The following is a 22,680-nucleotide window of genomic DNA, read 5'->3' as shown; positions in this document are numbered from 1 at the left end:
ATGGGGAGGGGGTATCAGTACTCAGGACACTGTACTGTACATAGTATTACTATATGGGGAGGGGGTATCAGTACTCAGGACACTGTACATAGTATTACTATATGGTGAGGGGGTATCAGTACTCAGGACACTGTACATAGTATTACTATATGGTGAGGAGGTATCAGTACTCAGGACACTACATAGTATTACTATATGGTGAGGGGGTGTCAGTACTCAGGACACTGTACTGTACATAGTATTACTATATGGGGAGGGGGTATCAGTACTCAGGACACTGTACATAGTATTACTATATGGGGAGGAGGTATCAGTACTCAGGACACTGTACATAGTATTACTATATGGGGAGGGGGTATCAGTACTCAGGACACTGTACTGTACATAGTATTACTAAATGGGGAGGGGGTATCAGTACTCAGGACACTGTACATAGTATTACTATATGGTGAGGAGGTATCAGTACTCAGGACACTGTACATAGTATTACTATATGTGAGGAGGTATCAGTACTCAGGACACTGTACATAGTATTACTATATGGGGAGGAGGTATCAGTACTCAGGACACTGTACATAGTATTACTATATGGGGAGGGGGTATCAGTACTCAGGACACTGTACTGTACATAGTATTACTATATGGTGAGGGGGTATCAGTACTCAGGACACTGTACATAGTATTACTATATGGTGAGGAGGTATCAGTACTCAGGACACTGTACATAGTATTACTATATGGGGAGGGGGTATCAGTACTCAGGACACTGTACATAGTATTACTATATGGTGAGGGGGTATCAGTACTCAGGACACTGTACATAGTATTACTATATGGGGAGGGGGTATCAGTACTCAGGACACTGTACATAGTATTACTATATGGTGAGGGGGTATCAGTACTCAGGACACTGTACATAGTATTACTATATGGGGAGGGGGTATCAGTACTCAGGACACTGTACATAGTATTACTATATGGTGAGGGGGTATCAGTACTCAGGACACTGTACATAGTATTACTATATGGTGAGGGGGTGTCAGTACTCAGGACACTGTACATAGTATTACTATATGGTGAGGGGGTATCAGTACTCAGGACACTGTACATAGTATTACTATATGGTGAGGGGGTATCAGTACTCAGGACACTGTACATAGTATTACTATATGGTGAGGGGGTATCAGTACTCAGGACACTGTACATAGTATTACTATATGGTGAGGGGGTATCAGTACTCAGGACACTGTACTGTACATAGTATTACTATATGGTGAGGGGGTATCAGTACTCAGGACACTGTACATAGTATTACTATATGGTGAGGGGGTATCAGTACTCAGGACACTGTACATAGTATTACTATATGGTGAGGGGGTATCAGTACTCAGGACACTGTACATAGTATTACTATATGGTGAGGGGGTATCAGTACTCAGGACACTGTACTGTACATAGTATTACTATATGGTGAGGGGGTATCAGTACTCAGGACACTGTACATAGTATTACTATATGGTGAGGGGGTGTCAGTACTCAGGACACTGTACATAGTATTACTATATGGTGAGGGGGTATCAGTACTCAGGACACTGTACATAGTATTACTATATGGTGAGGGGGTATCAGTACTCAGGACACTGTACATAGTATTACTATATGGTGAGGAGGTATCAGTACTCAGGACACTGTACATAGTATTACTATATGGTGAGGAGGTATCAGTACTCAGGACACTGTACATAGTATTACTATATGGGGAGGGGGTATCAGTACTCAGGACACTGTACATAGTATTACTATATGGTGAGGGGGTATCAGTACTCAGGATACTGTACATAGTATTTCTATATGGTGAGGAGGTATCAGTACTCAGGACACTGTACATAGTATTACTATATCAGTACTCAGGACACTGTACTGTACATAGTATTACTATATGGTGAGGGGGTGTCAGTACTCAGGACACTGTACATAGTATTACTATATGGTGAGGAGGTATCAGTACTCAGGACACTGTACATAGTATTACTATATGGGGAGGGGGTATCAGTACTCAGGACACTGTACTGTACATAGTATTACTATATGGTGAGGAGGTATCAGTACTCAGGACACTGTACTGTACATAGTATTACTATATGGTGAGGAGGTATCAGTACTCAGGACACTGTACATAGTATTTCTATATGGTGAGGAGGTATCAGTACTCAGGACACTACATAGTATTACTATATGGTGAGGAGGTATCAGTACTCAGGACACTGTACATAGTATTACTATATGGGGAGGGGGTATCAGTACTCAGGACACTGTACATAGTATTACTATATGGTGAGGGGGTATCAGTACTCAGGACACTGTACATAGTATTACTATATGGTGAGGAGGTATCAGTACTCAGGACACTGTACATAGTATTACTATATGGTGAGGGGGGTATCAGTACTCAGGACACTGTACATAGTATTACTATATGGGGAGGGGGTATCAGTACTCAGGACACTGTACATAGTATTACTATATGGTGAGGGGGTATCAGTACTCAGGACACTGTACATAGTATTACTATATGGGAGGGGGTATCAGTACTCAGGACACTGTACATAGTATTACTATATGGTGAGGAGGTATCAGTACTCAGGACACTGTACATAGTATTACTATATGGGGAGGGGGTATCAGTACTCAGGACACTGTACATAGTATACTATATGGTGAGGGGGGTATCAGTACTCAGGATACTGTACATAGTATTTCTATATGGTGAGGAGGTATCAGTACTCAGGACACTGTACATAGTATTACTATATCAGTACTCAGGACACTGTACTGTACATAGTATTACTATATGGTGAGGGGGTGTCAGTACTCAGGACACTGTACATAGTATTACTATATGGTGAGGCAGGTATCAGTACTCAGGACACTGTAATAGTATTACTATATGTGGAGGGGGTACAGTACTCAGGGACACTGTACATAGTATTACTATATGTTGAGGGGGTATCAGTACTCAGGACACTGTACTGTACATAGTATTACTATATGGTGAGGAGGTATCAGTACTCAGGACACTGTACATAGTATTTCTATATGGTGAGGAGGTATCAGTACTCAGGAACACTACATAGTATTACTATATGGTGAGGAGGTATCAGTACTCAGGACACTGTACATAGTATTACTATATGGGGAGGGGGAATCAGTACTCAGGACACTGTACATAGTATTACTATATGGGGAGGAGGTATCAGTACTCAGGACACTGTACATAGTATTACTATATGGTGAGGGGGTATCAGTACTCAGGACACTGTACATAGTATTACTATATGGTGAGGAGGTATCAGTACTCAGGACACTACATAGTATTACTATATGGTGAGGGGGTATCAGTACTCAGGACACTGTACTGTACATAGTATTACTATATGGTGAGGGGGTATCAGTACTCAGGACACTGTACATAGTATTACTATATGGTGAGGGGGTATCAGTACTCAGGACACTGTACATAGTATTACTATATGGTGAGGAGGTATCAGTACTCAGGACACTGTACATAGTATTACTATATGGGGAGGGGGTATCAGTACTCAGGACACTGTACATAGTATTACTATATGGGGAGGGGGTATCAGTACTCAGGACACTGTACTGTACATAGTATTACTATATGGGGAGGGGGTATCAGTACTCAGGACACTGTACATAGTATTACTATATGGTGAGGGGGTATCAGTACTCAGGACACTGTACATAGTATTACTATATGGTGAGGGGGTATCAGTACTCAGGACACTGTACATAGTATTACTATATGGTGAGGGGGTATCAGTACTCAGGACACTGTACATAGTATTACTATATGGGGAGGGGTATCAGTACTCAGGACACTACATAGTATTACTATATGGTGAGGGGGTATCAGTACTCAGGATACTGTACATAGTATTACTATATGGTGAGGGGGTATCAGTACTCAGGACACTGTACATAGTATTACTATATGGTGAGGGGGTATCAGTACTCAGGACACTGTACATAGTATTACTATATGGTGAGGGGGTATCAGTACTCAGGACACTGTACATAGTATTACTATATGGGAGGGGGTATCAGTACTCAGGAGACTCTTACAATCAGGGTATAGTAGTATTATATGGTGTGTGTGTGTGTAATATATATATATATATATATATATATATTATATATATGTGTGTGTTTTCTTATACAGTACTATATGGTGTATATATTATACATAGTATTATACCGTGTTATATAATATATATAATATGTAGTATTATACAGTACTATATGGTATATTAAGTGTAGTATTATACAGTATTATATGGTACGCTTATTATATACATAGTATTATACAGTATGATATGGTACACATATTATATATAGTATTATACAGTATAAGGCTAGGTTCACACTATGTATCTGTGCGGCTGTAAATCATCGGCCGGATTTTTCCAGTTCATGCGTACGCTGGAAAGTATAGGATATACGGCTGCACAGTGCACACTATGTATGAATCTACGGCCCGATCGTAAACGGACCCGTAAAAAATGAACAAGACCATTGTTTGCGGCTGGACATGCGGCCGTGGATTGACAGGCGGTCCGTACGGAGTACTTCAAAAATAGCCGGCAATGATGCCGAATGCCGATGCCTCTAATAGTTAATATATTAAATTAATAAAACACATTTTCGTTGTAATAAAGTCCCTTTCGTTGTTTAATAATTTAATTCTAATGAATCCATCATTGTGCAATTAAATATACTGTTAAAATAAATATATATATATAAATAAATGTATATTTCTATATATATTTATTTTTTGACAGTATAATAATTGCACAATGATGGATTCGTTAGAATTTAATTATTGAACAACGAAACTGAATTTATTACAACAAAAATGTGTTTTATTAATTAAATATTAATTAGTACAGGAAGCTCCATAAGCCGTTAATTCATATTGCCGGTAATAGAGCTTTCTGTACTAATCATCACTTTACTTTCATTAAAACATCAGATTTTTCTTCTAATTATGTTATCACAATAGCATTATTAGAAGAAACATTTAGAATTATATGTGCGCTCAGCTGATTGGCTGATCGGCTCAGCGCACATATAATGAGCCGCTCCGCAGTACAGTGACTTCATTGTGCTGCGGACCAGCGAAGAGGACACATCGGGGTGAGTATAGAGTTCTCCCCACCCCCTCCCCAGCACTGCATCCCTCCCAGCAAGGAAGGGGGGGTCAGTTAACCCCTTCCTTGCTGGGATGGGTGCAGTCTGACATCAGTCTGGCCCCCAAGGGGTTAAGGGGGATGCAATACATCCTCCCTTAACCCCTTGGGGGCCAGACTGTAAGCAGCGATCTGTAAAGATGCTGGATACTGTAAGGTGCACAACACCGCTCACAATGATGGGTGTTGTGCTCCTGTTTGTGTGTTTTTTGTGTGTTTCTCCCTTTTTGTTTTTCAGATATCGGTATCCTGTGGATTACGTCGGATTCCGTGGACTACGTCGATGACCAGCGGTTGTTTGGTGTTTTTTTTTTTTTTTTTTTTTTTATAAAATGGTCAATGAGGGGTGTGGGGGTGTTTTTATTTGAATAAAAAAAAAATGTCACTTGTGTCTTGTCTTTATTTCTTTACTTTATAGACTTAGTAGTGGAAGCCGTCTAATAGACGGAATCCATTACTAAGTTGGGGCCTAGTATAAGCCGGTATAAAATGGCTAACACTAACCCCCTATTATTACCCCAGTACCCAATGCCACCAGGGGTACTGGGAAGAGCCGGGTGCCAGTGGTCCCGGAGCGTCAAAATTGGCGCTCCTGGACCGGGCGGCAGCAGGCTGGTAAGATTTAGGCTGGGGAGGGCCTAAACCAATGGCTCTTCCCACCCTGGTGTTACCAGGCTGCTGTCGTTTGGTTTTTAACCCGGCTGGTTATAAAAATAGGGGGACCCTATGCGTTTTTTTTTTTAAATTATTTATTTATTTAAAAAAAAACCCACATAGGGTCCCCCCTATTTTTATAACCAGCCGGGTTAAAAACCAAACGACAGCAGCCTGGTAACACCAGGGTGGGAAGAGCCATTGGTTTAGGCCCTCCCCAGCCTAAATCTTACCAGCCTGCTGCCGCCCGGTCCAGGAGCGCCAATTTTGACGCTCCGGGACCACTGGCCCCCGGCTCTTCCCAGTACGCCTGGTGGCATTGGGCACTGGGGTAATAATAGGGGGTTAGTGTTAGCCATTTTATACCGGCTAACACTAGGCCCCGACTTAGTAATGGATTCCGTCTATTAGACGGCTCCCACTACTAAGTCTATAAAGTAAAGAAATAAAGACAAGACACAAGTTAAATTTTTTTTTATTCAAATAAAAACACCCCCACACCCCTCATTGACCATTTTATTAAAAAAAAACATAAAAAAAACGCTGGTCATCGACGTAGTCCACGTAATCCGACGTAATCCACAGGATACCGATATCTGAAAAACAAAAAGGGAGAAACACACAAAAAACACACAGACAGGAGCACAACCCCCATCATTGTGAGCGGTGTTGTGCTCCTTACAGTATGCAGCATCTTTACAGATCGCTGCTTACAGTCTGGCCCCCAAGGGGTTAAGGGAGGATGTATTGCATCCCCCTTAACCCCTTGGGGGCCAGACTGATGTCAGACTGCACCCATCCCAGCAAGGAAGGGGTTAAGTGACCCCCCTTCCTTACTGGGAGGGGTGCAGTGCTGGGGAGGGGGTGGGGAGAACTCTATACTCACCCCGATGTGTCCTCTTCGCTGGTCCGCAGCACAATGAAGTCACTGTACTGCGGACCGATTCATTATATGTGCGCTGAGCCGATCAGCCAATCAGCTGAGCGCACATATAATTCTAAATGATTCTTCTAATAATGCTATTGTGATAACATAATTAGAAGAAACATTTGATGTTTTCATTACAGTAAAGTGATGATTAGTACAGAAAGCTCTATTACCGGCAATATGAATTAACGGCTTATGGAGCTTCCTGTACTAATTAATATTTAATTAATAAAACACATTTTCGTTGAAATAAATTCAGTTTCGTTGGTCAATAATTTATTTCTAACGAATCCATCATTGTGCAATTAAATATACTGTCAAAAAATAAATATATAGATAAATATACATTTATTTATATATCTATTTATTTTACCAGTATATTTAATTGCACAATGATGGATTTGTTTACATTTAATTATTGAACAATGAAAGGGACTTTATTAGACAGAAAATGTGTTTTATTAATTTAATATATTAACCATGAGAGACATCGGCATACTGCAGAGGATCGCAAACCCCGGTAATAGCGATTCATGTAAACTGTTTTCCTGCTTTCCCAGATGCATCCAGAGGTGTTTCCATCACTTTCTTAACATTTTATTTGTTATTTTTAGTTGAACCAGATTTCCAAGTAAATGACCGTATGTTTTCAGCCGCATGTCTATTTTTTCCCACGGCCGGAGTTTCATCCGCACATTTACAGCCGCATAAAAAATACAGCCGCACACATACATAGTGTGAACCTAGCCTCATATGGTATGTATTTTATATATAGTATTATATGGTATAGTATTATACAGAATGATATAGTACACACATTATATATATATATATATATACAGTATGATGTGGTGTATTGAGCAGTGTTCTCTCTCTGCAGGTAAATACTATAACTATGACTGTGGCGATCAGTCCTACTATAACAGTGTTATGTCTGACCAATGTGCGGGTCACTGGTTCCTGCGGGCGTGCGGCCTGGGCCGTGGACAGAGTGAGGTATGAGATGACGGTAGAGCTGACCGTGCTCTCCCTGTGGCTCTGCAGTGCGGTCGGGCCTCTCACTGTGTTCCGTCTCTCCCGCAGGTCTTCCCCTCCTCTCACATCACCAGCGCCCTGAGAACCATCTTTGAATTAAACGTGAAGAAGTTTGCTGCCGGTCAGATGGGAGCGGTGAACGGGATGCGTCCAGACGGGACTGTCGACACCTCAAGCGTCCAATCAGACGAGGTCTGGATCGGGGTGGTGTACGGACTTGCCGCAACCATGATTCACGAGGTAACTGTACTAGCAGAATAGTGAGTGCAGCCCTGTGACCAGGGGGGGGGTCTGGCCTCTGTGACCAGCAGGGGGCGCTCTATGACCAGCAGCAGGGGGCGCTCTGTGACCAGGGGGGGGATCTGGCCTCTGTGACCAGCAGGGGGCGCTCTATGACCAGCAGCAGGGGGCGCTCTGTGACCAGGGGGGGGGGGGTCTGGCCTCTGTGACCAGCAGGGGGCGCTCTATGACCAGCAGCAGGGGGCGCTCTGTGACCAGGGGGGGGGGGGGTCTGGCCTCTGTGACTAGCAGGGGGCGCTCTATGACCAGCAGCAGGGGGCGATCTGTGACCAGGGGGGGGGGGGGTCTGGCCTCTGTGACCAGCAGGGGGCGCTCTATGACCAGCAGCAGGGGGCGCTCTGTGACCAGCAGCGGGGGGGACCAGCAGGGGGGGGTGCTCTGTGACTAGTGGGGGGGGGCTCTCTGTGACTAGCAGCAGGGGGCGTTCTGTGACCAGCGGGGGGGGGGGGTGCTCTGTGACCAGCAGCAGGGGTGTGCTCTGTGACCAGCGGGGGGAGGGGTGCGCTCTGTGACCAGCGGGGGGGGGGTGCTCTGTGACCAGCGGGGGGAGGGGTGCGCTCTGTGACCAGCGGGGGGGGGGTGCGCTCTGTGACCAGCGGGGGGGGGGGGGGTGCGCTCTGTGACCAGCGGGGGGGGGGGGGGGGGGCGCTCTGTGACCAGCAGGGGTGCGCTCTGTTACCAGCAGCGGGGGGACCAGCAGGGGGGGGGTGCTCTGTGACTAGCGGGGGGGGCGCTCTGTGACTAGCAGCAGGGGGCGCTCTGTGACCAGCTCTCACCCTGTCTCCTTACCCCGCAGGGCCTGGTGGAGGAAGGCTTCCAGACGGCGGAGGGATGTTACCGCACGGTGTGGGAGCGGCTGGGCATGTCCTTCCAGACCCCGGAGGCGTACTGCGAGAAGGAGATCTACCGCTCCCTGGCGTACATGCGGCCACTGAGTATTTGGGCGATGCAGCTGGCGCTGGCGGATAGGAGAGGAGATGCCGCCCAGGATGGAGAAGTGTGACCCCCCCCCCCCCCCTCCCCCGCAGTATTTAGCGGACATGTCACATGACTCTAGTCATTACCTCGTCTACCTCCATACACCTGATGTCCCCTAGGGGGCGCTGCTGGAGCAATCACTGAAGGAGCGCGGACTGCAGCCATTGTGGGGGTCTCGGGAAGCCGCATGACAGCCCCCCCCCCCCCCCCCCACCGGACAGCAGTGACCATCACTGGTGTTATTTATGATGAAAAATACTAAAAGATGTGTACGGAAGGAGTGTATGTGCCGAGTGTTACTGCCTCCCCCCCCAAACGTTACCGGGGTTACTCAGCCCCACCCACCTCCTCAGGGTATGTGTGCTAACACAGCTCCATTCACTTCAATGGAACTAAGCTGCAATACTGCCCCCAACCTGAGGACAAGACTGGCGCTGCTATACAGGTATAATACTATCCTCTCCTGCTGTACCCTGCAGTGTGCTTCTCCTCCTGTATACAGGTATTATACTATCCTCTCCTGCTGTACACTGCAGTGTGCTTTTCCTCCTGTATACAGGTATTATACTATCCTCTCCTGCTGTACACTGCAGTGTGCTTTTCCTCCTGTATACAGGTATTATACTATCCTCTCCTGCTGTACACTGCAGCCTGCTTCTCCTCCTGTATACAGGTATTATACTATCCTCTCCTGCTGTACCCTGCAGCCTGCTCCTCCTCCTGTATACATGTATTATACTATCCTCTCCTGCTGTACACTGCAGCCTGCTCCTCCTCCTATATACAGGTATTATACTATCCTCTCCTGCTGTACCCTGCAGCCTGCTTCTCCTCCTGTATACAGGTATTATACTATCCTCTCCTGCTGCACACTGCAGCCTGCTCCTCCTCCTGTATACAGGTATTATACTATCCTCTCCTGCTGTACACTGCAGCCTGCTCCTCCTCCTGTATACATGTATTATACTATCCTCTCCTGCTGTACACTGCAGCCTGCTCCTCCTCCTGTATACATGTATTATACTATCCTCTCCTGCTGCACACTGCAGCCTGCTCCTCCTCCTGTATACATGTATTATACTATCCTCTCCTGCTGTACACTGCAGCCTGCTCCTCCTCCTGTATACAGGTATTATACTATCCTCTCCTGCTGTACACTGCAGCCTGCTCCTCCTCCTGTATACAGGTATTATACTATCCTCTCCTGCTGTACACTGCAGCCTGCTCCTCCTCCTATATACAGGTATTATACTATCCTCTCCTGCTGTACACTGCAGCCTGCTCCTCCTCCTGTATACAGGTATTATACTATCCTCTCCTGCTGTACACTGCAGCCTGCTCCTCCTCCTGTATACAGGAATTATACTATCATCTCCTGCTGTACACTGCAGCCTGCTTCTCCTCCTGTATACAGGTATTATACTATCCTCTCCTGCTGTACACTGCAGCCTGCTTCTCCTCCTATATACAGGTATTATACTATCCTCTCCTGCTGTACACTGCAGCCTGCTCCTCCTCCTGTATACAGGTATTATACTATCCTCTCCTGCTGTACACTGCAGCCTGCTCCTCCTCCTGTATACAGGAATTATACTATCATCTCCTGCTGTACACTGCAGCCTGCTCCTCCTCCTGTATACAGGTATTATACTATCCTCTCCTGCTGTACACTGCAGTGTGCTCCCCCTCCTGTATACTGGTATTATACTATCCTCTCCTGCTGTACACTGCAGTGTGCTCCTCCTCCTGTATACTGGTATTATACTATCCTCTCCTGCTGTACACTGCAGTGTGCTCCCCCTCCTCTATACAGGTATTATACTATCCTCTCCTGCTGTACACTGCAGTGTGCTCCTCCTCCTGTATACAGGTATAATACTATCCTCTTCTGCTGTACACTGCAGTGTGCTCCTCCTGTATACAGGAATTATGCTATCCTCTCCTGCTGTACACTGCAGCCTGCTTCTCCTCCTGTATACAGGTATTCTACCATTCGCTCCTGCTGTACAATGCAGTCTAACAGTATAAGCTTTTCTTTATAAAATAAACCTCTGTTGGCAAAAACCTTATTGATTGCCAACCTTTAGTACCGAGCAGCATGTGCCCCTCACTCCGTAATAAGTGCCCCAGGGGCAATAGACTGTCATGGGGGACATGTACAGTCATGGCTGCAAGTGACAGCACCCCAACATTTTTTGCAGAACATAACTGCCTTTACAGGTTTTGTTATACACAGTTATTTCCATTGTGGGGAAACAACTATGTAAAGGGCGTGAAGCTGCACAGTGGCCTCCCCCGCTCTGTGCATTGTGTAACACAAGCATGGAGAGTAGAAACACAAGAGAACTGTCTGAGGACCTGAGAACCAAAAATGGGGAACAACATCAATAATCTCAAGGACACAAATCCATCTCCAAAGATCCTGATGTTCCTTCGTTCACAGTGTGCAACATAATAAAAAAATATTACAACCCCCGCAATGTAGATGATCTTCCTGGATCTGATACACAAACATAAAAATACACTGTAGTTGGCCAAAACATTCATGAGTAAGCCTAAATCCTTCTGAGAAAATGTCTTGTGGACAGATGAGGACAAAACAGAGCTTTTTACTCAAGCCTATCAGTCTTCTGCTTACCGAAAAGGGAATGAGGCCGACCAAGGAAAGAACCCAGCACCTACAGTCACATATGGTGGAGGGAATAAGGTCTACCAAGGAAAGAACCCAGCACCTACAGTCACATATGGTGGAGGGAATGAGGCCTACCAAGGAAAGAACCCAGCACCTACAGTCACATATGGTGGAGGGAATAAGGTCTACCAAGGAAAGAACCCAGCACCTACAGTCACATATGGTGGAGGGAATAAGGTCTACCAAGGAAAGAACCCAGCACCTACAGTCACATATGGTGGAGGGAATAAGGGCTACCAAGGAAAGAACCCATCACCTACAGTCACATATGGTGGAGGGAATGAGGCCTACCAAGGAAAGAAACCCAGCACCTACAGTCACATATGGTGGAGGGAATAAGGTCTACCAAGGAAAGAACCCAGCACCTACAGTCACATATGGTGGAGGGAATAAGGTCTACCAAGGAAAGAACCCAGCACCTACAGTCACATATGGTGAAAGGGAATAAGGGCTACCAAGGAAAGAACCCATCACCTACAGTCACATATGGTGGAGGGAATGAGGCCTACCAAGGAAAGAACCCAGCACCTACAGTCACATATGGTGGAGGGAATAAGGTCTACCAAGGAAAGAACCCAGCACCTACAGTCACATATGGTGAAAGGGAATAAGGGCTACCAAGGAAAGAACCCATCACCTACAGTCACATATGGTGGAGGGAATGAGGCCTACCAAGGAAAGAACCCAGCACCTACAGTCACATATGGTGGAGGGAATAAGGTCTACCAAGGAAAGAACCCAGCACCTACAGTCACATATGGTGGAGGGAATAAGGCCTACCAAGGAAAGAACCCAGCACCTACAGTCACATATGGTGGAGGGAATAAGGTCTACAAAGAAAAGAACCCAGCACCTACAGTCACATATGGTGGAGGGAATGAGGCCGACCAAGGAAAGAACCCAGCACCTACAGTCACATATGGTGGAGGGAATAAGGTCTACCAAGGAAAGAACCCAGCACCTACAGTCACATATGGTGGAGGGAATAAGGCCTACCAAGGAAAGAACCCAGCACCTACAGTCACATATGGTGGAGGGAATGAGGCCTACAAAGAAAAGAACCCAGCACCTACAGTCACATATGGTGGAGGGAATGAGGCCGACCAAGGAAAGAACCCAGCACCTACAGTCTTATATGGTGGAGGGAATAAGGTCTACAAAGAGAAGAACCCAGCACCTACAGTCACATATGGTGGAGGGAATAAGGTCTACCAAGGAAAGAACCCAGCACCTACAATCACATATGGTGGAGGGAATAAGGTCTACCAAGGAAAGAACCCAGCACCTACAGTCACATATGGTGGAGGGAATAAGGTCTACCAAGGAAAGAACCCAGCACCTACAGTCACATATGGTGGAGGGAATGAGGCCTACAAAGAAAAGAACCCAGCACCTACAGTCACATATGGTGGAGGGAATGAGGCCTACCAAGGAAAGAACCCAGCACCTACAGTCACATATGGTGGAGGGAATAAGGTCTACCAAGGAAAGAACCCAGCACCTACAGTCACATATGGTGGAGGGAATAAGGCCTACAAAGAAAAGAACCCAGCACCTACAGTCACATATGGTGGAGGGAATGAGGCCTACAAAGAAAAGAACCCAGCACCTACAGTCACATATGGTGGAGGGAATGAGGCCTACCAAGGAAAGAACCCATCACCTACAGTCATATATGGTGGAGGGAATAAGGTCTACCAAGGAAAGAACCCAGCACCTACAGTCACATATGGTGGAGGGAATGAGGCCTACAAAGAAAAGAACCCAGCACCTACAGTCACATTTGGTGGAGGGAATGAGGTCTACCAAGGAAAGAACCCATCACCTACAGTCTTATATGGTGGAGGGAATAAGGTCTACAAAGAGAAGAACCCAGCACCCACAGTCACATATGGGGGAGGGAATAAGGCCTGCAAAGAAAAGAACCCAGCACCTACAGTCACATATGGGGGAGGGAATGAGGCCGACCAAGGAAAGAACCCAGCACCTACAGTCACATATGGTGGAGGGAATAAGGTCTACCAAGGAAAGAACCCAGCCCCTACAGTCACATATGGTGGAGGGAATAAGGCCTACAAAGAAAATAACCCAGCACCTACAGTCACATATGGTGGAGGGAATGAGGCCTACCAAGGAAAGAACCCATCACCTAAAGTCACATATGGTGGAGGGAATAAGGTCTACCAAGGAAAGAACCCATCACCTACAGTCACATATGGTGGAGGGAATGAGGCCGACCAAGGAAAGAACCCAGCACCTACAGTCACATTTGGTGGAGGGAATGAGGCCTACCAAGGAAAGAACTCATCACCTACAGTCACATATGGTGGAGGGAATAAGGTCTACCAAGGAAAGAACCCATCACCTACAGTCTTATATGGTGGAGGGAATAAAGTCTACAAAGAGAAGAACCCAGCACCCACAGTCACATATGGTGGAGGGAATGAGGCCTACCAAGGAAAGAACCCAGCACCTACAGTCACATATGGTGGAGGGAATGAGGCCTACCAAGGAAAGAACCCAGCACCTACAGTCACATATGGTGGAGGGAATAAGGCCTACCAAGGAAAGAACCCATCACCTACAGTCTTATATGGTGGAGGGAATGAGGTCTACAAAGAGAAGAACCCAGCACCTACAGTCACATATGGTGGAGGGAATAAGGTCTACCAAGGAAAGAACCCAGCACCTACAGTCACATATGGGGGAGGGAATAAGGCCTACAAAGAGAAGAACCCAGCACCTACAGTCACATTTGGTGGAGGGAATGAGGCCTACCAAGGAAAGAACTCAGCACCTACAGTCACATATGGTGGAGGAAATGAGGCCTACAAAAAGAAGAACCCAGCACCTACAGTCATATATGTGGAGGAAATGAGGCCTACAAAGAGAAAAACACTGGACCTACAGTCACATATGGTGGAGGAAATGAGGCCTACAAAGAGAAGAACCCAGCACCTACAGTCACATATGGTGGAGGGAATAAGGCCTACCAAGGAAAGAACTCAGTACCTACAGTCACATATGGTGGAGGGAATGAGGCCTACAAAGAAAAGAACCCAGCACCTACAGTCACATATGGTGGAGGGAATGAGGCCTACCAAGGAAAGAACTCAGTACCTACAGTCACATATGGTGGAGGGAATGAGGCCTACCAAGGAAAGAACTCAGTACCTACAGTCACATATGGTGAAGGGAATGAGGCCTACCAAGGAAAGAACACAGGACCTACAGTCACATATGGTGGAGGGAATGAGGCCTACCAAGGAAAGAACCCAGCACCTACAGTCACATATGGTGGAGGGAATAAGGTCTACAAAGAAAAGAACCCAGAACCTACAGTCACATATGGTGGAGGGACAAAGATGTACAGGATTGTTCTTATTCCCTTTAGCAGTGTGTGACTGTGTGTAAGACATCATGAAATCTGCAGGTTACCAAAGGTTTTTGGGGAGGACTGTAATAATGTATACGAAGCTTAGGAGTCAGCTGTAACAGAGACCTGGTATACAGGAAAGATGGAGAGGAGGGGAGGTGGGGTAAATGGTATACAGAAAAGATAGAGAAGAGGGGAGTCGGGGTATACAGAAAAGATAGAGAAGAGGGGAGGCAGGGTATACAGAAAAGATAGAGAAGAGGGGAGGCGGGGTATACAGGAAGGATAGAGAAGAGGGGAGGCGGGGTATATGGTATACAGGAAAGATAGAGAAGAGGGGAGGCAAGTATAGAGGAAGGATAGAGAAGAGGGGAGGCGGGGTATACAGGAAGGATAGAGAAGAGGGGAGGCGGGGTATACAGCAAAGATAGAGAAGAGAGGAGGCGGGGTATACAGGATGGATAGAGAAGAGGGGAGGCGGGGTATACAGGAAGGATAGAGAAGAGGGGAGGCGGGGTATACAGCAAAGATAGAGAAGAGAGGAGACGGGGTATACAGGAAGGATAGAGAAGAGGGGAGGCGGGGTCTACAGGAAGGATTAGAGAAGAGGGAGGCGGGGTATCCTAGAAGGATAGAGAAGAGGGGAGGCGGGGTATACAGGAAGGATAGAGAAGAGGGGAGGCGGGGTATACAGGAAGGATAGAGAAGAGGGGAGGCAGGGTATACAGCAAAGATAGAGAAGAGAGGAGGCAGGGTATACAGGATGGATAGAGAAGAGGGGAGAGGGGTTATACAGGAAGGATAGAGAAGCGAGGAGGCAGGGTATACAGGAAGGATAGAGAAGAGGGGAGGCGGTGGTATACAGAAAGGATAGAGAAGAGGGGAGGCAGGGTATACAGCAAAGATAGAGAAGAGGGGAGGCGGGGTATACAGGAAGGATAGAGAAGAGGGAGGCGGGGGGTTATACAGGAAAGATAGAGAAGAGAGGAGGCGGGGTATACAGAAAGGATAGAGAAGAGGCGAGGCGGGGTATACAGGAAGGATAGAGAAGAGGGGAGGCTGGGTATACAGGAAAGATAGAGAAGAGGGGATGCGGGGTATACAGGAAGGATAGAGAAGAGGGGAGGCGGGGTATACAGGAAGGATAGAGAAGAGAGGAGGCGGGGTATACAGGAAGGATAGAGAAGAGAGGAGGCGGGGTATACAGGAAAGAGAGAAGAGGAGAGGCGGGGTATACAGGAAAGAGAGAAGAGGGGAGGCGGGGTATACAGGAAGGATAGAGAAGAGGGGAGGCGGGGTATACAGGAAGGATAGAGAAAAGGGGAGGCGGGGTATACAGGAAGGATAGATAAGAGGGGAGGCGGGGTATACAGGAAGGATAGAGAAAAGGGGAGGCGGGGTATACAGGAAGGATAGTGAAGACAGGAGGCGGGGTATACAGGAAGGATAGATAAGAGGGGAGGCGGGGTATACAGGAAGGATAGAGAAGAGGGGAGGCGGGGTATACAGGAAGGATAGAGAAGAGGGGAGGCGTGGTATACAGGAAGGATAGAGAAGAGGGGAGGCTGGGTATACAGGAAGGATAGAGAAGAGGGGAGGTGGGGTATACAGGAAGGATAGAGAAGAGAGGAGTCGGGGTATACAGGAAGGATAGAGAAGAGACGAGGTGGGTATACAGGAAAGATAGAGAAGAGGGGAGGCGGGGTATACAGGAAGGATAGAGAAGAGGGGAGGCTTGGGTATACAGGAAGGATAGAGACGAGGGGAGGGAGGTGGGGTATACAGGAAGGATAGAGAAGAGGGGAGTTGGGGTTATACAGGAAGGATAGAGAATGAGCAAGGAGTCGGGGGTCTACAGGAAAGATAGAGAAAAGGGGGGAGGCGGGGTATACAGGAAAGATAGAGAAGAGAGGAGGCGGGGGTATACAGGAAGGATAGAGAAGAGGGGGGGCGGGGTATACAGGAAGGATAGAGAAGAGGTGAGGCGGGGTATACAGGAAAGATAGAGGGGAGGCGGGGTATACAGGAAGGATAGAGGGGAGGCGGGGTATACAGGAAAGCTAGAAAAGAGGGGAGGCAGGGTATACAGGAAGGATAGAGAAAAGGGGAGGCGGGTATACAGGAAAGATAGAGAAGAGGGGAGGCGGGGTATACAGGAAGGATAGAGAAGAGGGGAGGCGGGGTATACAGGAAGGATAGAGAAGAGGTGAGGCGGGGTATACAGGAAAGATAGAGGGGAGGCGGGGTATACAGGAAGGATAGAGGGGAGGCGGGGTATACAGGAAAGCTAGAAAAGAGGGGAGGCAGGGTATACAGGAAGGATAGAGAAGAGGGGAGGCGGGGTATACAGGAAGGATAGAGAAGAGGGGAGGCGGGGTATACAGGAAAGATAGAGGGGAGGCGGGGTATACAGGAAGGATAGAGAAGAGAGGAGGCGGGGTATACAGGAAGGATAGAGAAGAGAGGAGGCGGGGTATACAGGAAGGATAGAGAAGAGAGGAGGCGGGGGTATACAGGAAGGATAGAGAAGAGAGGAGGCGGGGTATACAGGAAGGATAGAGAAGAGAGGAGTCGGGGTATACAGGAAGGATAGAGAAGAGGTGAGGCGGGGTATACAGGAAAGATAGAGGGCAGGCGGGGTATACAGGAAGGATAGAGAAGAGGGGAGGCGGGGTATACAGGAAGGATAGAGAAGAGGGGAGGCGGGGTATACAGGAAGGATAGAGAAGAGGGGAGGCGGGGTATACAGGAAAGATAGAGAGGAGGGGAGGCGGGGTATACAGGAAGAGAAGAGGGGAGGCGGGGTATACAGGAAAGATAGAAAAGAGGGGAGGCTGGGTATACAGGAAGGATAGAGAAGAGGGGAGGCGGGATATACAGGAAGGATAGAGAAGAGGGGAGGCGGGGTATACAGGAAAGATAGAGGGGAGGCGGGGTATACAGGAAGGATAGAGAAGAGAGGAGGCGGGGGTATACAGGAAGGATAGAGAAGAGAGGAGGCGGGGTATACAGGAAGGATAGAGAAGAGAGGAGGCGGGGTATACAGGAAGGATAGAGAAGAGAGGAGTCGGGGTATACAGGAAGGATAGAGAAGAGGGGAGGCGGGGTATACAGGAAGGATAGAGAAGAGAGGAGGCGGGGTATACAGGAAGGATAGAGAAGAGAGGAGGCGGGGTATACAGGAAGGATAGAGAAGAGAGGAAGTGGGGTATACAGGAAGGATAGAGAAGAGAGGAGACGGGGTATACAGGAAGGATAGAGAAGAGAGGAGGCGGGGGTATACAGGAAGGATAGAGAAGAGGGGGGGCGGTGTATACAGGAAAGATAGAGAGGAGGGGAGGCGGGGTATACAGGAAAGAGAAGAGGGGAGGCGGGGTATAAAGGAAAGATAGAGGGGAGGCGGGGTATACAGGAAGGATAGAGAAGAGGGGAGGCGGGGTATACAGGAAAGATAGAGGAGGCGGGGTATACAGGAAGGATAGAGAAGAGAGGAGGCGGGGTATACAGGAAGGATAGAGAAAAGAGGAGGCGGGAGTATACAGGAAGGATAGAGAAGAGAGGAGGTGGGGTATACAGGAAGGATAGAGAAGAGAGGAGGCGGGGTATACAGGAAGGATAGAGAAGAGAGGAGACGGGGTATACAGGAAGGATAGAGAAGAGGGGAGGCGGGGTATACAGGAAGGATAGAGAAGAGGGGAGGCGGGGTATACAGCAAAGATAGAGAAGAGAGGAGGCAGGGTATACAGGATGGATAGAGAAGAGGGGAGGCGGGGTATACAGAAAGGATAGAGAAGAGGGGAGGCAGGGTATACAGCAAAGATAGAGAAGAGGGGAGGCGGGGTATACAGGAAGGATAGAGAAGAGGGGAGGCGGGGTATACAGGAAAGATAGAGAAGAGAGGAGGCGGGGTATACAGAAAGGATAGAGAAGAGGGGAGGCGGGGTATACAGGAAGGATAGAGAAGAGGGGAGGCTGGGTATACAGGAAAGATAGAGAAGAGGGGAGGCGGGGTATACAGGAAGGATAGAGAAGAGGGGAGGCGGGTATACAGGAAGGATAGAGAAGAGGGGAGGCGGGGTATACAGGAAGGATAGAGAAGAGGGGAGGCGTGGTATACAGGAAGGATAGAGAAGAGGGGAGGCTGGGTATACAGGAAGGATAGAGAAGAGGGGAGGTGGGGTATACAGGAAGGATAGAGAAGAGAGGAGTCGGGGTATACAGGAAGGATAGAGAAGAGACGAGGCGGGTATACAGGAAAGATAGAGAAGAGGGGAGGCGGGGTATACAGGAAAGAGAGAAGAGGGGAGATGGGTTATACAGGAAGGATAGAGAAGAGGGGAGGCGGGGTATACAGGAAAGATAGAGGGGAGGCGGGGTATACAGGAAGGATAGAGGGGAGGCGGGGTATACAGGAAAGCTAGAAAAGAGGGGAGGCAGGGTATACAGGAAGGATAGAGAAGAGGGGAGGCGGGATATACAGGAAGGATAGAGAAGAGGGGAGGCGGGGTATACAGGAAAGATAGAGGGGAGGCGGGGTATACAGGAAGGATAGAGAAGAGAGGAGGCGGGGTATACAGGAAGGATAGAGAAGAGAGGAGGCGGGGTATACAGGAAGGATAGAGAAGAGAGGAGGCGGGGTATACAGGAAGGATAGAGAAGAGAGGAGGCGGGGTATACAGGAAGGATAGAGAAGAGAGGAGTCGGGGTATACAGGAAGGATAGAGAAGAGGTGAGGCGGGGTATACAGGAAAGATAGAGGGCAGGCGGGGTATACAGGAAGGATAGAGAAGAGGGGAGGCGGGGTATACAGGAAGGATAGAGAAGAGGGGAGACGGGGTATACAGGAAAGATAGAGAAGAGGGGAGGTGGGGTATACAGGAAAGATAGAGAGGAGGGGAGGTGGGGTATACAGGAAAGAGAAGAGGGGAGGCGGAGTATACAGGAAAGATAGAAAAGAGGGGAGGCAGGGTATACAGGAAGGATAGAGAAGAGGGGAGGCGGGGTATACAGGAAGGATAGAGAAGAGGGGAGGCGGGGTATACAGGAAAGATAGAGGGGAGGCGGGGTATACAGGAAGGATAGAGAAGAGAGGAGTCGGGGTATACAGGAAGGATAGAGAAGAGAGGAGGCGGGGTATACAGGAAGGATAGAGAAGAGAGGAGTCGGGGTATACAGGAAGGATAGAGAAGAGAGGAGGCGGGGTATACAGGAAGGATAGAGAAGAGAGGAGGCGGGGTATACAGGAAGGATAGAGAAGAGAGGAGGCGGGGGTATACAGGAAGGATAGAGAAGAGAGGAGGCGGGGTATACAGGAAGGATAGAGAAGAGGGGAGGCGGGGTATACAGGAAGGATAGAGAAGAGAGGAGGCGGGGTATACAGGAAGGATAGAGAAGAGAGGAGGTGGGGTATACAGGAAGGATAGAGAAGAGAGGAGGCGGGGTATACAGGAAGGATAGAGAAGAGAGGAGACGGGGTATACAGGAAGGATAGAGAAGAGAGGAGGCGGGGGTATACAGGAATGGATAGAGAATAGGGGGGGCGGTGTATACAGGAAAGATAGAGAGGAGGGGAGGCGGGGTATACAGGAAAGAGAAGAGGGGAGGCGGGGTATAAAGGAAAGATAGAGGGGAGGCGGGGTATACAGGAAGGATAGAGAAGAGGGGAGGCGGGGTATACAGGAAAGATAGAGGAGGCGGGGTATACAGGAAGGATAGAGAAGAGAGGAGGCGGGGTATACAGGAAGGATAGAGAAAAGAGGAGGCGGGAAGTATACAGGAAGGATAGAGAAGAGGGGAGGTGGGGTATACAGGAAGGATAGAGAAGAGAGGAGGCGGGGTATACAGGAAGGATAGAGAAGAGAGGAGGCGGGGTATACAGGAAGGATAGAGAAGAGGGGAGGCGGGGTATACAGGAAGGATAGAGAAGAGGGGAGGCGGGGTATACAGCAAAGATAGAGAAGAGAGGAGGCAGGGTATACAGGATGGATAGAGAAGAGGGGAGGCGGGGTATACAGGAAGGATAGAGAAGAGAGGAGGCAGGGTATACAGGAAGGATAGAGAAGAGGGGAGGCGGGGTATACAGAAAGGATAGAGAAGAGGGGAGGCAGGGTATACAGCAAAGATAGAGAAGAGGGGAGGCGGGGTATACAGGAAGGATAGAGAAGAGGGGAGGCGGGGTATACAGGAAAGATAGAGAAGAGAGGAGGCGGGGTATACAGGAAGGATAGAGAAGAGGGGAGGCGGGGTATACAGGAAGGATAGAGAAGAGGGGAGGCTGGGTATACAGGAAAGATAGAGAAGAGGGGATGCGGGGTATACAGGAAGGATAGAGAAGAGGGGAGGCGGGGTATACAGGAAGGATAGAGAAGAGGGGAGGCGGGGTATACAGGAAGGATAGAGAAGAGGGGAGGCGTGGTATACAGGAAGGATAGAGAAGAGGGGAGGCTGGGTATACAGGAAGGATAGAGAAGAGGGGAGGTGGGGTATACAGGAAGGATAGAGAAGAGAGGAGTCGGGGTATACAGGAAGGATAGAGAAGAGACGAGGCGGGTATACAGGAAAGATAGAGAAGAGGGGAGGCGGGGTATACAGGAAGGATAGAGAAGAGGGGAGGCTGGGTATACAGGAAGGATAGAGAAGAGGGGAGGTGGGGTATACAGGAAGGATAGAGAAGAGGGGAGGTGGGGTATACAGGAAGGATAGAGAAGAGAGGAGGCGGGGGTATACAGGAAGGATAGAGAAGAGAGGAGGCAGGGTATACAGGAAGGATAGAGAAGAGAGGAGGCGGGGTATACAGGAAGGATAGAGAATAGAGGAGGCGGGGTATACAGGAAGGATAGAGAAGAGAGGAGGCGGGGTATACAGGAAGGATAGAGAAGAGAGGAGGCGGGGTATACAGAAAGGATATAGAAGAGAGGAGGCAGGGTATACAGGAAGGATAGAGAAGAGAGGAGGCGGGGTATACAGGAAGGATAGAGAAGAGCGGAGGCGGGGTATACAGGAAGGATAGAGAAGAGAGGAGGCGGGGTATACAGGAAGGATAGAGAAGAAAGGAGGCGGGGTATACAGGAAGGATAGAGAAGACAGGAGGTGGGGTATACAGGAAGGATAGAGAAGAGAGGAGGCGGGGTATACAAGAAGGATAGAGAAGAGAGGAGGCGGGGTATACAGGAAGGATAGAGAAGAGAGGAGGCGGGGTATACAGTAAGGAATAGAAGATAGAGAGGAGGCGGGGTTATAACAGGAAGGATAGAGAAGAGAGGAGGCGGGGTATACAGGAAGGATAGAGAAGAGAGGAGGCGGGGGTATACAGGAAGGATAGAGAAGAGAGGAGGCGGGGTATACAGGAAGGATAGAGAAGAGAGGAGGCGGGGGAACAGGAAGGATAGAGAAGAGGGGGAGGCGGGGTGAGGCGGGGTATACAGGAAAGATAGAGGGGGAGCGCGGGGTA

At 48.2% G+C, this 22,680-nt stretch overlaps 1 protein-coding gene across 5 annotated transcripts in view; it reads left to right on the top strand.

Moving 5' to 3' along the window:
* Positions 1-9,439, top strand: part of GBA2 (glucosylceramidase beta 2) — a 133,205-nt gene extending 123,766 nt beyond the window's left edge. For all 5 annotated transcript variants that reach the window (XM_069963378.1, XM_069963379.1, XM_069963382.1 and 2 more), the window contains exons 17-19: positions 7,730-7,845; positions 7,933-8,124; positions 8,981-9,439. In XM_069963378.1, coding sequence (XP_069819479.1) covers positions 7,730-7,845; positions 7,933-8,124; positions 8,981-9,187 — 515 coding nt within the window. In that variant the 3' untranslated portion in view covers positions 9,188-9,439. The remainder of the gene's footprint in view (positions 1-7,729; positions 7,846-7,932; positions 8,125-8,980) is intronic.
* The last annotated feature ends 13,241 nt before the right edge of the window (positions 9,440-22,680 follow it).

The sequence above is a fragment of the Dendropsophus ebraccatus genome, chromosome 3 (genome assembly GCF_027789765.1).
Source record: "Dendropsophus ebraccatus isolate aDenEbr1 chromosome 3, aDenEbr1.pat, whole genome shotgun sequence".
Lineage (NCBI taxonomy): Eukaryota > Metazoa > Chordata > Amphibia > Anura > Hylidae > Dendropsophus > Dendropsophus ebraccatus.
Note: the sequence above shows the minus strand (reverse complement) of the source record. Positions and strands in the feature narration are given on the sequence as shown.